The sequence below is a fragment of the Seriola dumerili genome, unplaced genomic scaffold (genome assembly GCF_002260705.1).
Source record: "Seriola dumerili isolate Sdu_G_001 unplaced genomic scaffold, Sdu_1.0 BDQW01000202.1, whole genome shotgun sequence".
NCBI lineage: Eukaryota > Metazoa > Chordata > Actinopteri > Carangiformes > Carangidae > Seriola > Seriola dumerili.
The window spans coordinates 308264-322225 of record NW_019174457.1 but is presented as its reverse complement, the minus strand read 5'-3'; the positions used below and the strand labels follow the sequence as shown (position 1 = coordinate 322225).

At 41.7% G+C, this 13962-nt stretch overlaps 1 protein-coding gene across 1 annotated transcript; it reads right to left on the bottom strand.

The window, feature by feature from the left end:
• Window positions 1–7254: 7254 nt before the first annotated feature.
• Window positions 7255–10648, bottom strand: LOC111228169 (endothelin-2-like). Its single transcript, XM_022753971.1, has 5 exons — window positions 10482–10648; window positions 9690–9843; window positions 9470–9583; window positions 8777–8860; window positions 7255–8659 (listed from the first exon to the last, which is right to left on the bottom strand). Exons 1-5 carry the CDS (start codon window positions 10546–10548, stop codon window positions 8560–8562), a joined length of 519 nt encoding a protein of 172 aa, XP_022609692.1. The 5' UTR covers window positions 10549–10648; the 3' UTR covers window positions 7255–8559.
• Between the last annotated feature and the right edge of the window lie 3314 nt (window positions 10649–13962).

Below are 13962 nucleotides of genomic sequence, written 5' to 3'. Positions count from 1 at the left end.
AATCGGCTTATTTCTCTGCAGAAATTTGACTTGTCATAGCAGGAAAAGCACAGGTGCAAGTTACAACATCGACGATGACTACATTCCATTCCTGTGGTGGAAGCTGGATCACCGTGTGGGTTTGCTGAGACACTTAATGGAACAGAGCCTCCTTTAATCGTCTCCCTCTCTGCTATGACAAGTCAAAAAACGTCCATGTTTTCCTCATGACTATTCAAATATACATTTATATCGGTCATTATTAATTAAATTAGTGAAATTAAACATTAAATGCATTAAAATGATTCACTAATTCGATTTTTTTTTTCATTTTTAAAAATGCCAAACACAATGATGAATTGAATGAATTGTTCCTATTGTGTGTATCAAAGCCTGATACCCTCTGTGCTGCACAGCTCCATTGTTGTACGTGGACTATTAAAAACACATCAGTCAGGTGTTCTTGGAGCTGAGTGCCACAGAGTCAGAATGTACTGAGAGATGGAGTAATGGATTATTGTTTTTCTTCTTTAGCAATAAGAAGAATATAGTGTAACATTAATTATTACTGTAAAACAGTGGACTTTCATCTCACTACATTCACAGAAACTACATCGTCACACTTTGGGCTGTGTCCCAATTAAGGTGCTGAATCCTTCAGAGGACGCAGTCTACGAAGGCACGGCCTGGTATATGGAGGATTTCCTATTCATCCTCGAAAGCACGTTCTCTTTGAAATTAATCTTGGGCTCAGCTGGGCCACAAAGGATCCACCGGTTGGATTTCTCGTTTCCCAGGAAACACGACCAGGCTGTCCCATTTCTCGGCCCCATTCAGAGCCTTCGAAATGGGACGGCATGGTCGCACTGCTGTGATGCAGTCGCTCTTTGAATGCAGCTTTGAAAGAATGCAACCCCTGCATTGATACACAGCTTCTGCCTCCACAGTCTAAGCCAGTAGTTAATCGGCAATCCGCTGTGTTATTATTACCATATTAATAAATTTCTCTGCCAAAGGTCGTGTGTCTGCCAAAAATAACACAACCCTGTCGTCACCTTTCAAACAGCATTCCTCGAAGATGGTAGCGATAAGATGGAAAACCCCATCGCTGGGTCACACCTTCAGTGACTCTGCAGTGATGATATGGATCAATATTCCAAACACTTAATCTGAACTTAAAAACTGAATTCCTGTTAAACCATCCGTAAACGTCACGTCTATTTCAGGCATTCGCTTCTATTCAACCTCCTGAGAAAGTGACGTTTGATGCTGTACTTGAGCAGCAGATGATCTTATTTCCTCATGACAAAGGGCACCACAGTTAATCCCCTCCACTGGACAAACAAAGCACTGTTTTGTGAGATGAGGATTGAGGTGAGGAAGCAGAGGTCTGCAGAGTATGAGTATGAGTTTCCTCAGAAAATCAAACAGGTGCCTGTTTCAGTCTGATTAATGAACAGATACACTGCATCCCTTCTCTCTCTCTCTCTCTCTCTCTCTCTCTCTCTCTCTCTCTGTCCCCTTGTAGCTGGAGGTGGTGGGAGTGTGAAGATTTATGGTCCACATAATGGTTAGAGTAGGTGAGGAAGCACTTAATAAACAACCCAGTGGATTCCCCCACGTGGAGTGGAATGGAGGTAGGAATTCTTATCGCATGACCTGCATGTGCAGGTGGAAATGCAAAACACTCATTTCCTTTTGTGGAGACTTTCTATGTAGATGACATGAACAATGGCGGGAATCAAGCTTTGTAAAATTGTTTTGAACCCAGGACACACAAACACATGATATCACTGGTGAGGAGTGTTAAACATTAACCAACTTTCTGCACACGAATTCAGGCCGGTAGACTTTCTGTCTCAGAGAGGAGTCACTGCAGGTCTCAGTGTCCGATGTCAAACTTAACTCACTTTTGCGGCGGCTAAATGCAAGTGTAAAAAAAGCTAGTAATCAGAGGTTGCTGACCTTGTGTGACTATGCAGATTGTTGTTGGAATGAATGTTGGTGATCTCTGAGGCTTTCCAAAGAAAGCAGAAGTTTTTTTTTTTTTTGCTCAATGACTCAATCACAAAGGTTTGGGAAGCTGCAAATCAGATTGAGCTGTCACAGCTTTCCAAAGAGGAAGAATCTGGCCCAGGCTATTGATAGTAAAATACACTCAGTCAAGTCAGTGCGCTGACACAGAGAAAACGAAATCAGGACTGAATTGAAAACCTGCATTGAAATAGAGAGAAGTGTCGGATGCATCCAAAGCAAAGTTCATCTGTAACTTTTTACACGCTCTGCGGGTTTCCATCACGTTCTACTATCCAATAAAAGTCGTCTTTAAAACCTTCTTTTCAGCTGTGACTATGCTTTACCTCCAACGGTGTCCCATTAACGCCACACTCAGAAAGTGGTGCAATTGTAGTTTACACGCTAGCAGATCATTCTTTTCTTTTTTTTTTCATTTATCCACTATGAATGTATGAGGCTATAATGGTTAACGGTATTAAAGAGAGAGATTTCGTAGCAAACGTGTACTACTGCATACAGTGTCTCTAGAAAGTTTTCAGACCCCTTCACTTCCTGCTTTATTGCTTCTTTATTATATGTTTTAGAAACTGTGGCAAAGTTGATTGATTGGACTCATTTGTGTATTTAACGTTAATTCCTTCATGTCAGGACAAAAAACCAAACCATGAAGTCCCAGGAACTTTCTGCAGAGCTCTGCAGACAAACTCACAGTTGATAATTGTGTGAGCCTTGTTTCTTAATCTTTGTTTTTGTTTTTCTTGCTGTTAAATCTCAAAATCAAGTCAATCAAGTGCAAATCTATGACATCATCAGCCTACCTGAGCTGGCACACCTGTTATTTATCTGTTTCCCCTGCACCTCGGAATGAATAGGGTTCTGTATTGTGTACTTGTTTTTGTGCCTGACATGCCATGTACACGTGTTAAAGTACAGTGTGATTGCATGTAGCATTTGCACATACTACAATCACAATACATTACAGTCATCTACCGAGTACATTCATCCTATAGTGGACGTGCACTGTAACACTGTCCCATTACCCCCGTTGACACAGATCTGCCACAGTTCATCACGTATCCACCTGCTCTGTATCTACCTGCTCAGATTGCAGAGGGACATCGTCAGGTGACTGAATGGCCAATTAAGATTCCCATCAGCCGTGCGGGACAGAGGACAGCAGCTGTTTACAGAATTTCACTGATTGTTTATACTGTAGCAATGTGAGACACAGATGCTCCCGCGAGTGTCTATCGCCGCATCTGGCGTACGTGTGCCCGCACACAGAAGATGTGATGCTGATCTAGATCATAATGTGAAGAATGCCATCCAGTACCGGCACGCCAGCAAGGCTGTATGTGAAAGTAAAGATGTGTGTTTACAGCCGGGGGAAGGAATGTGTGTTGGTCTGAGGCCATTACTGGATGAAAAATTACAGGTTTCCCATAGGAAACACTGACCACACACACTGTTGAATATATATACGGTGTGCTGTTAAACACTTTGAATGATTACACTGCTGCTGCTTAATGAGGCTCACCTTTGAACTCGGTGAGGAAGCGTCCAGGAATGTCTGCTATTCAAAACATCTATCAAAGTGTTTATTCACTCCGAGCGGGTTCTTTGAAGTCGTGACACTTGGTCTGCAATGACTGGAAAGTTACCGATTCATGCAGCTAAACAACTTCACCTTCTGTCCCTGCCCGAGCCCGCTTCCTTCCTGCCGGTGCTGGACGCGTGGTTATGGCTAGACTTCATGTTTTTGGTATCAGCAGGCGTGTTTGGACCGGCGGTGCTGATAGGTCAGTCTGTCCCCAGTCTGTCCCTGAGCCGCTACGGTCCCCGCAAACAAAACCAGGAAGAGGAGGAATGTACCGACACCAGCTCTTACTGTAATTGCAGCCAGTTCGGACTGGAACTGTACAACAGCAAGAAAACAGTTTATGTTGCAAGAATCTTTAGTCATAAAACGCTTGAAACTTTTGCCTTAATTTTTTTTAAATCTTAAACGTTTACTTTGACATGTGCAGATGCAGTATGAGTATGAGATGCACCATTACAAAACATGAAATAAATAAAAAGTATAAGATAAAGTTGCAATAATTCATTTGTGCATGTGTGAATATTAAGGTTACATTAGATTAGGACATCTGAAATTCTTTATGCTTTGACTTTCTAATATTGCTTGTGTCGATCCGTCAACCACTTTAGTCCAGACTGAAATATCTCCACTGACATTTTGAGCTGCCTTCAATAATAATAAAATTATCCAGAGGATCAATCTGACTGACTCCAGTGATCCCGTCGATATCAGTAAAAACTAGTGACTTCCCATCAGCCTCAGCTGTACTTTGTCTTTAGTGCTAGTTAGCAAATGTTCGCATGCTAACACACTGTACTAAGGTTGTGTACTTGGGTAACACTATACCTGTTTAGCATCAGCATGTTAGCATTATCATCACGTTAGCATGCTGATGTTAGCATTTAGCTCAAAGTACAGCCGCACGCAGCTGCAACTGTGGCTGTAGATTCTAGTCCAGATGTCACTAACAGCTGGACCGCGGTCCGGATCCAGAGCCAGACACTGTCTTACCTGGACCCAGATCTATAACCTCTGAATTCTCATGAATGATTCAGTTTTTAAGGAGCGTACGTGGCAGTGCACATGTGATGCTACTCAGCCAAGACACACAGGGGAGAGACGGGACAAGAGACACCGTCATATAATATAAAACATATATATATATATATATATAAAGAGAGAGAGATTATTTAACCAACACCAGACTTTTGCTTGAGGGAATTTTGTCCAACTGGACCTCTTTAATTTTTACCTCTGTTGCTAATCAAATAAGATATTAATGATTAGGGAACATTTTGCAATTTTATAAACTGTAATATAAGATTTAATCCCCCTTTCCCCACACAAATAATTTTCATTGTTGATTGCACAACAATAAGTGTGTGTCTGCAGAAACAACAGGCAGGAGCCCAGGAAGACTTTCACAAACATTTACAACAGCATGATCACAATTTACCATCAACCAGCATCTTGCGGAGAAAAACAATCAGGGCAACAACATCGTATAAGGACTTAAACAAAGTAAAACAATGCAACTAGTGTTATGACAACGGCGTGATTAGGGTTGCAATCTCAATCCTCCATCCAGCCTGTATCAGTTCCCTGTGCAAACAGCAGACATGCTCCTGTTTTTCCTTTGTTTCTTTTCCTTTCCCGGTTCTCTCCTGTGCTCAAGGAATTCAGGAGGAATGCAGAAAAAGCATCCTGTTTTCATTCCACACTCTTAGTCAGCTATTCACACTCACACTGCGGTGCACGCTGGGGGGTCTGAGAGTTCACACTGACGTCAGGGTAAATAACTAGGAAGAACTAATGGAGACACAGGTGCATATTATCATTGCTTGGCCCAGTTTGTTTTTCATCCCACAATCCCTCAATTCTCTGTCCAACACAAACGGTTTTACTACACGTCATGAAAATACAAGCAACAAACCATCATATTAAGACGTGATTGACTGAATAGTGCTGGTATCTCACTTAATGTTATTATCTCATTCCTTAAACACTAGACCTGTAAGCGAGGACATCCTGTAGATAATAAAGAAGCCAATAGCCAACATCCTCTTTAATAAACATTTTCTGAGCTCACGTCCCCCTCACAGAGCAGCCTATCTAAAGTAAACATCGGCTTATGGAGCGGCAGAAGGGACAGACTACCCACCATGAAGAGATAAGCAGCGCACGTTACACTTGCAGACAAAGAAATCCTATGCACAGTAACCACGCGCTTCTTTTTTTATTTTGCGCCTCTGTAGGTTCACTGTGCGCCCGTTCTGTAGTTAAACGTTAAGCACAACTTCAAAGCAAGACACACCTGCTTCTTTTCTGCACAGTCAGGCTGAAAGTGACGGCTTAAAAGGCTTTTATGGGCAGCAACATGCTGCCGTTTAAATCCTTGCACATAGTAACACACAGGCTTGTACCTGGAACTCAGTGTGGTACATACTGAAGTTACACTCTGAAAAAACAGATTTTTCTTTCAGCAGCAGCATGGATTCAGCAATGACCAATAATAAAGGTCATTGCTGAAACTTCATCAGCTGTTTAACCGCTGACAAAGGAAGTGATGAGTCAACTAGATCAGACTGGCGTGGCAGATCTTTTGGATATTTGAGCCACTTGTCACTATGTGAATGATTTAAAGGAGGAATAGAAAACATGGCTGAATACTCCGGTCCCGTTTACACAGCGGGTAAGTTGTGTAGGTGAGCGGTGACGGTTCGCGTTCACACTGGCTCTTTAGAGATGAACACAGTAGTAGTAGTAGTATGAAGACAGTTAAACATGAAGTTACGAAAACGTCAGTTTACTGATTGGACAGTTTTGACAACTGTCATCCTGCATCCTCGGGACTTGTGTGGTGAAATCAAAATCAAAACTGTGGCGACTTATGGGAAGTCATGCTGCATTTTAGCTGAGAAGGCAAAGTGAATTTTCATCTTCGTTCAGCTGAAGGACCTTATTCAGCCCAAAGAGACAATGCACCAACTGTGTGTTAGCTGTAAGCTAGCTAGCAATGACGCTTTTGTGTCTTTGTGTGTTTGTGCTCAGCTGAGCTAAGCAGAAAACATCAGTTTTCATATATTATATATATATATTTACAATAGTTTGACATTTTTGGAAATACACTGATTCATTTTCTTGCTGAGAATTATGAGTCAATTGATACCACACTTTCAGATCTAGCTTAAAAAGGGAAGGTGAAGTTGTTGCATAATTACAAGCTAAATTTACAACTAACTAACTTTACAGTTTCTGTGGCGTCTGCCTTTGAATAGCTCTTTAATCTAATCTCATAAATGATATCATTCATTCATCATATCATTTAATCCTCTCCTTCAGGTCATGAAAGCAAACCACCCACCCCCCCACCCCCCCATCCCTCTCCCTGCTCCTTCTAAGTCTAATCCATTTCCTCAATGACTTACATTTTACCCAAAGACTAAACTGCTATTTTATTTCCTTGTTTACATCCGGCAAGCATCAGGTTTTTACCAATCATGGCTCATGTTCATCAGCCACTAAGTTGATATATCATGTTGTGCATGAAAGCAGAAGTGAGTGTTTTAGTTCAAAGAATAACTGAAATAATTTCAGGTGTTTGCTGGAACGTGATTTGTGACTGAAGATCCAGTAAGTGACACAGCTATTAAATACCATAAGACTTTTATTTTCCCAAACACAATCCAGTGCATCATTCAAAAAAATATAAATACATCTCTGAATAAGTTAGAGAATAAATAAATTCAATCATTCAGCATTCAATAGTAAACTTGTAAGCTGGTAAACGATCCGTCATATACAGCATTGAGGATGTTTTATGTTTCCATGTGTCCATATATCAGTTCCCGGTGACTGCAGTCAAACCGGGGGCGGACGGGCAAATGGATAGATGGCACAGAAAAGGTGCGGGCCACAGATGTATAGGTTTTGAAGTGCATAACACAAGTCGAGAGTCAACATTTCCCAGTAGCTAATACAGAGAAGTTAAGTGGACATTTGTCAGGGGAGGAAAAACAATTGTTGCATGTTTTTGGCAAGCTGCACATCATTGAAACCTTCTGGCTTATCTTCAATCAAAACATTAAACAGGAGCTATGCAATAAACACTCTAGGCAACACAATAGACCCACTGTAGTTGTTATGCTAGAAGAAAGTATACTGTGTGTGTTTGTGTGTGTGTGTGTGTGTGTGTGTGTGTGTGTGTGTGTGTGTAGAGGAGCCGACAATAGACCTTGCATAAAGCTAACTGTTTGTTTGATAAATCCCAAAGTGATGACCTTCATTTCACCGTTAGCACACGCTGCTAACGGTGTTCAAGCTGCCGTTTTCAAGTAAGCTTCATTATTAAACAGCTATTAGCGAATTTGCCTTAAACATTAGGCGGGACGGCAGATTCCAGCTCTGATACAGAGGAGTATTAAACCAAACCAAAGGTCAGCAGTGACAGAGTAGTTTTTGAGTAAACATGGACAAACAATTCCCAACTAACTACAGAGTTTATATGACTCTGGAATATGTAATGATCCTATAATCCTCATATTGGGGGCGAGTTTCAGGTATGAAACTGTCCTTAAAGACGAGTCGAAACCAGAGCTTTGTCCATGGAAACCAAACAACTGGTCACTGATTGATCATTGTAACATTTCTTGATGTGGTCATCCACTAGTCTCGAAGTCGGTTCCCCGTTTCCTTTCTTAGAAACTTCCGTCCTTGGCATGTAGACTGTTATTAAGTTCAGAAAAGTTCAAGGAGAGTTCAAAAAATAACTCTTAACGTCTCCACCCTACATCGCTCCTGCCTCAGGGCTTCTATCTTGGGAACCTGCCAGTCTTCCAAAGCGCTGTTTTGTTGATCAGTTGCGTGATTCCCGTGCCAACCACCTTTCCATCTCTGCATTCCCAGAGTTGGTAAGAGGCCGCCGGAGGAGTCTCCTGACCATGGGTTGAACCCACGGTGATTGAACCACCTCTGTTTTAAGTCTTCTACCTCCTCGTTCGGCTCTTGAGCCTGTTGACTCGAACCGCTTTCTTGTTTGTTGAGAGAACCTCTTTTGCGATGGCCGCGTTGGACTTAACCACAGATCTGCAGGGGGAAACAAGATAATACAGGTCAGAAGTGTTTAACATGTGTTAGAACTGACCATCAAACCACAGCACAGTATGGATTTAAAGGTTGAGCCGTAAATTCGTCTTCATTTACCTGTAAGATGCAAGCAATTTGTCGCTGTTGATGTTTTCAGATTTTCCCAATGGGCCCACGACATCCGTCCCTGGGTTCTGAGAGCTGTGGACAGACACAACAAAAACATTAAAACAATGACATAATAAAGGGGCTTGAACCTCTACAAACTGAAGTCTTGCATTATCTCATTACTTGAAGCAAAATTAGTTCAGGGTCGTCCACGCAATTATCTTGGAATTCCAAGCCAATATGTTTTTAGATGCCTTATGGGCAGAAACGCAAGGGTGTGCCTTATAAAACACCACCTTGGATAAGATCTAGAGATGGTGACTAATCCATTCTGGCAGTCTCAAGACTGCAATAACTCTAAGGCGAAACAAAACATTCCCTTGAGCAAAAGCAGAAATCTACGATTTCCAAAAATAGCCGCACTGCTAATAACACTTTGTGATTTCTTTCAAGGCCTACGGAGAAAAAAATGCGGGGCCACCCTATCGTTCTGCCCTCATACTGTTATACCACTATCACAGACTGAATCATTTTTACTGCTCGGGGCCTGTCACACTCGACCGACACTGGAACGAGACAAAAAAAGCTACTTTGATACGATCTGGAATCCCGAGGAGGATGGTACGTGATGGGAAGGAGTTTCTTTTCTGTGAGTCTTGGCTGATGGAGGAATGAAGAAATTGGGGAGGGCAGGGCGCTCACCTTTTATGACAGAAGCTGGAACAAGTTATATCGGCTGGGTTGAGGCATCTGCAACGGTCGGTTGAACGGCGGCGGCGAGACAGGGGACTTCCCAGACCGTATGGAAGGAGTTTACTAGAAAAGAAAATGAAACTTTATTAGGAAAACACCGGTCAAAGAGTGTAGAAATGTTTGGGTTGTGGGGCTCGGTGTTGAGGTCTGAAGTGCTCAGCAGCCTCACCTCGGCGTGTTGACCCAGATAATATCCAAGTGGCAGAAGTAGATGCATTCTTTATCATCCCAGCTGTTACAGGAGCAGCGTTTGGTCCTGACATGTTGTGAATGTGGAGCATGAGCTGGCAGCTCTGCCCGGTCTGATAAGGGGTGTCCACAACCTGGAAAAAAAACAAAACACAAAAGCAACCCGAGATTAAAAAGCGCCTACTAATCCTTTGCAGTGTCACTTCGTAAGTTGGTTCACTTTGTGGTTATCAGGTGTAAATGCAAACAAATCCACTCCACAGGCTCACACCCATCAGTGCGGTTAAACAAATGTAGTAGTGATTATAGTGGAACCTATTCATCATATTATAAAGTCAAGGAATTTAATCCAAGTCAAACAGTCCTGCAAGCAGCTTGCCAGAGGTGGTTATATCAATAATTCTGTGGAAATAATGCGGTTACTCTTTAATAAAAGGTGAGTTCCTTATCTAACTGCATGGCTGAACCCACCTATTGTATTGTATCTGTGGTGACCGGCTAATGACCAAAGGCTGCAGCTATAAATCATGTAGTTTGCAGGACACAAGGATCTTAATTTTGTAAGATTGCTTATTTTAATACCCTAAAAACCTGTAATTAAGGTAGTAGGTGGTAGGTAGTAGGTAAATATCCACAAGGAACATATTATAAAGGTAAGTTAATCATTTTTAATTGGATTTCACTCAAAAAAAAAAGAAAAAATACACAATTGTAGTTACAAACAGTCTAAAATCCTAGAAATAAAGAAAGACATAAAAGAAAAGTTGCTCACCCTCTTGCAGATACATGCAGATGACGACTAAAGTCAGAGCCTTGCACATGAAGGAATCCATCATCATCCTCGCTGTCTGAAGTTCAGATGTGTGAAGAGGCAGCAGCAGTCAGTTAACACTCTCCAAGAGGTGCAGACGGGTGTTAAAAGGTCTCGTGCGTGTCGGGGGCTGGAGAGCAGCAGCAGCAGGTGCTTTGTGTTCATGTCCCTGCCAGGACTTCTACTTATACCCCCCCCTCCTGTGGGTGATACCGCCATGGCCCCTCCCACCTCTGTGTACTCATCTGTCTATGCAGAACAGACGCTGTTACACAACTACTCCACCTGCCCTCCTCGCATTCCAGCACTGACCTGAAGTCACGGTGCCGCCAGCGCCTCCAACTGGTCAAGAGGGACAGGGAGGAACATGTGAGGGGGGTGTAATGTAACTGAAGAGCCGGAGCATTGTGTTGCATGCTGGTTTGTCAGTGTCTTTAAAGTGGATTTTTATTTTTATGCCATTAAACAGTTTTCCCACTCCATATTCTTTTATTGACAGAATACAAAAGTATCTAAGCAGCATATGTGGGGCATTAAAACACAAGCTCAACACGCTGGCGTGTCAGACTTGAGGTCAAGTGTAGTGCACGTTCATGGTCGGAAAATTTGTGATTTTTTTGGACGTAAAGAGACAAGAAGAAGTAAACAAAACAAAAAAAAATCTAGACGGTTACCAAAAAAGGGAATTTAGTTGGCTTGCAACCGTTGGTGTATCACACTGGGCGTGTGTGTAGTCTGCCAGTCTGTGTGGACATGTCTGAGGGTGAGGTGAGAAAAGCAAAGGAATGCGAAGCAAATTATGGCAAGGTAAAAAAATAAAAAAAAAAAAAGACAAAACAAATGAGGTAATTGGAAAAAACTGCTTGGTGAAGTTTCACCTCACGCTAATGATTTCTCCGATTAAAAAAAGAAGAAGAAGAAGAAGATCTAATAATAACAAAGTCTGAATTTATTAGACAGTCTGCCTGGCAACAGAAGGTGGTAACACTTTACTTTAATCCCTCTATTTCGCATTTATAGGCAACATTTAATAAAGGTTAATAACAGACTGTGATGTGGTTTTACTTTCATGAACAATTATAACTTTTCCTTTGAACTAACTGATGTATAATGAAGCTGCAATCAAATGCAATCAAATATACTGAGATATGAAGAAACACACATGACCAAATCTTTACGGTGTGTGAATTTATCGGTTCACGTGCATGTACCTGTGATATTCACGTTTTTTCGCTGCAGACATTTCTGTTTTGTCACAACAGAAAAATCGCAGGTGTGATTCACGGCATTAAAAACACCTGCATTCCATTCAGGTGAGCTACGGTTCCAGTATCCAGGTATCCGACATGCTGTCTCACTGTGCCGCCTCACCGGGACAAACGATGGAACCCGGCCATCGCTAACTAAATGTTTTGATTCGCTTGAACTGCTCCTGCTATGACGAGTCAAAATATCAGGCAGGTTTAAAACTGTTAACAAATGTTCAGAACTCATGGAGACACGTTGAGGAGTTTAAGTGCAATATGACTTAAAACAACAAGATATCAACCGCTCAGAAGCGACCGCAGGTTTTGTGAGGCCACGGCATCTTTCCTTTTTCTTTCCTTTTTCCAGAGGCGTTGGACATGAGGTCGGAGGCGGCAGAAGAAGACGTCATAGAGACGGACAGAGTGTTTGCATGTGCCACCCATTTGATATGTGGATGATGAAGTCAAGGAGGGCTGTCAGCAACCCCCCCCCACCCCCACCCCCTTCAAAAAGGTGAGGTCACGGCAATCTCAGTGTGTAACATGCTTTGACCTTCCGCAAGAGATATACAGCTGCACACACACACACACACACACACACACACACACACTCTATCTCTTTCCAGTGACGAAAACAGACAACATGGATTTGACCACAGCCCACAGGGTCCTAACAGTTACAGTATGTCATGCAAACACCCTCCTCTATAATTATAGAATGCATTATATAATGCAAATACACAGGCAGCATAAGAACCCAATACAGAGTGTGCACCTGATAACAGGATACCACAGTGAAGAATGTATGGATTAGGATGCAGTCGGAATGAGACTTATGAAACCCGGACAAAGACGTGGTCAAAGTAAAGCGCAAATCTCACATCCACATGTTATTTAAATATTCACACAATTCAGCATGAGCTGACAAGCTCCTACTACACTGACGTTAAAGGCTTCTTATCAGGGGAGCCAGTCAGGAGACGAAAAGAGACCTGTTTACAAAAATTTTCTATTTGCATTTCATATGCCAAATGACACACAATGTATGGATTTCTTTCTCTTTCTCATTTCAACATTTTCAACTTAATACATTAATATATTTTTACTGTTATCATTCTCAGTGTTAGTATTAGTTATTGTTATAGGTACCTAACACTGAATTTTAGTAACCTTTATATTTAAACCTTTGATATTACTCATCTGCAACATCACTTTCTTACGTAATCTTTTTATGCAACTGTTGCAAAATGAATAAATAAAATAATAATACATGCACAATTCAAGTCATATTCCCAGTGATAGCAAGCCTGAAATTTGAATTTTTATTAATTTATTTATTTATTAAACATTACTAGAATTTCAATATTTTAAAATTGTGAAAGTAATTGTTTACAGGGTACTTTAAAAAATTAAAAAATAAAAATTAATTTCATGCAGGAAAATTCAGGTAACTAATGCATTGCCTGTGGGAGTCAAAGACAAAGTTTCAGTGAAATTTCAATGGGTCATTTTTCATGTATTCACAATGTATTAGTTCAGCATTCTCTTTACCATAAATGGTTTCAAGTCCAACTCAAGTGGAGGCCACACCAAGAAGCCACAGCTGAAAACAGGAAGGAATACAATGGTTTAGGTGCGGAAAATCTTACAAATGTCGAGGAATCTTACATCAGAGCTGCAGCGGCCAAATAGAAGATAAAAGGAGACATCAACAGAAACAGGAAAAAACACTGCTGAAACACGCATGTTTGTGTGTGTTTGTGTGTAGTCACAGTTTACAGGGGTTAAGGGGCAGGGGAAATGCCAAAACGATGTGACAATGAGGAAAGACTGGCATCCCACCAACAATTTGTTACAGTGAAGGAAAAAAAAAACTCATCTAGAGCAAATATTTGTTCATGGGGCAGACTGGAGGAATGGGGCTCAATCTAAGGTACCCCCCCCCCACCCCACACCCCCCACCCCCCGCCCCGCCCCCTGTCATATAATACCATATACCCCCCTGTCCCTTTCCCCTGCTGTTTTCTCCAGACAAGGCAGTTGCAGTGTTAAAAAATGTGCCCTTATCTATATCCCACTTCCGGCTGCTGCAGAGGGCGACAGAGGAATGTGAGATGACAAACAAATAGCGGAGCCATGATTGTAGAATCATCTGAAATTCCTCTCAAATGAGGTCGAACATATGTGACACAATA

Excerpts from the sequence above, each read along its gene's own strand:
- LOC111228169 (XM_022753971.1), bottom strand. The coding sequence starts at position 10,548 with ATGATGATGGATTCCTTCATGTGCAAGGCTCTGACTTTAGTCGTCATC. Across the intron at positions 9,844-10,481 it reads CTGCATGTATCTGCAAGAGG|GTTGTGGACACCCCTTATCA; the intron begins GTGAGCAACTTT and ends TTTTTTTTCCAG. Across the intron at positions 8,861-9,469 it reads TCCAGCTTCTGTCATAAAAG|CTCTCAGAACCCAGGGACGG; the intron begins GTGAGCGCCCTG and ends GTCTGTCCACAG.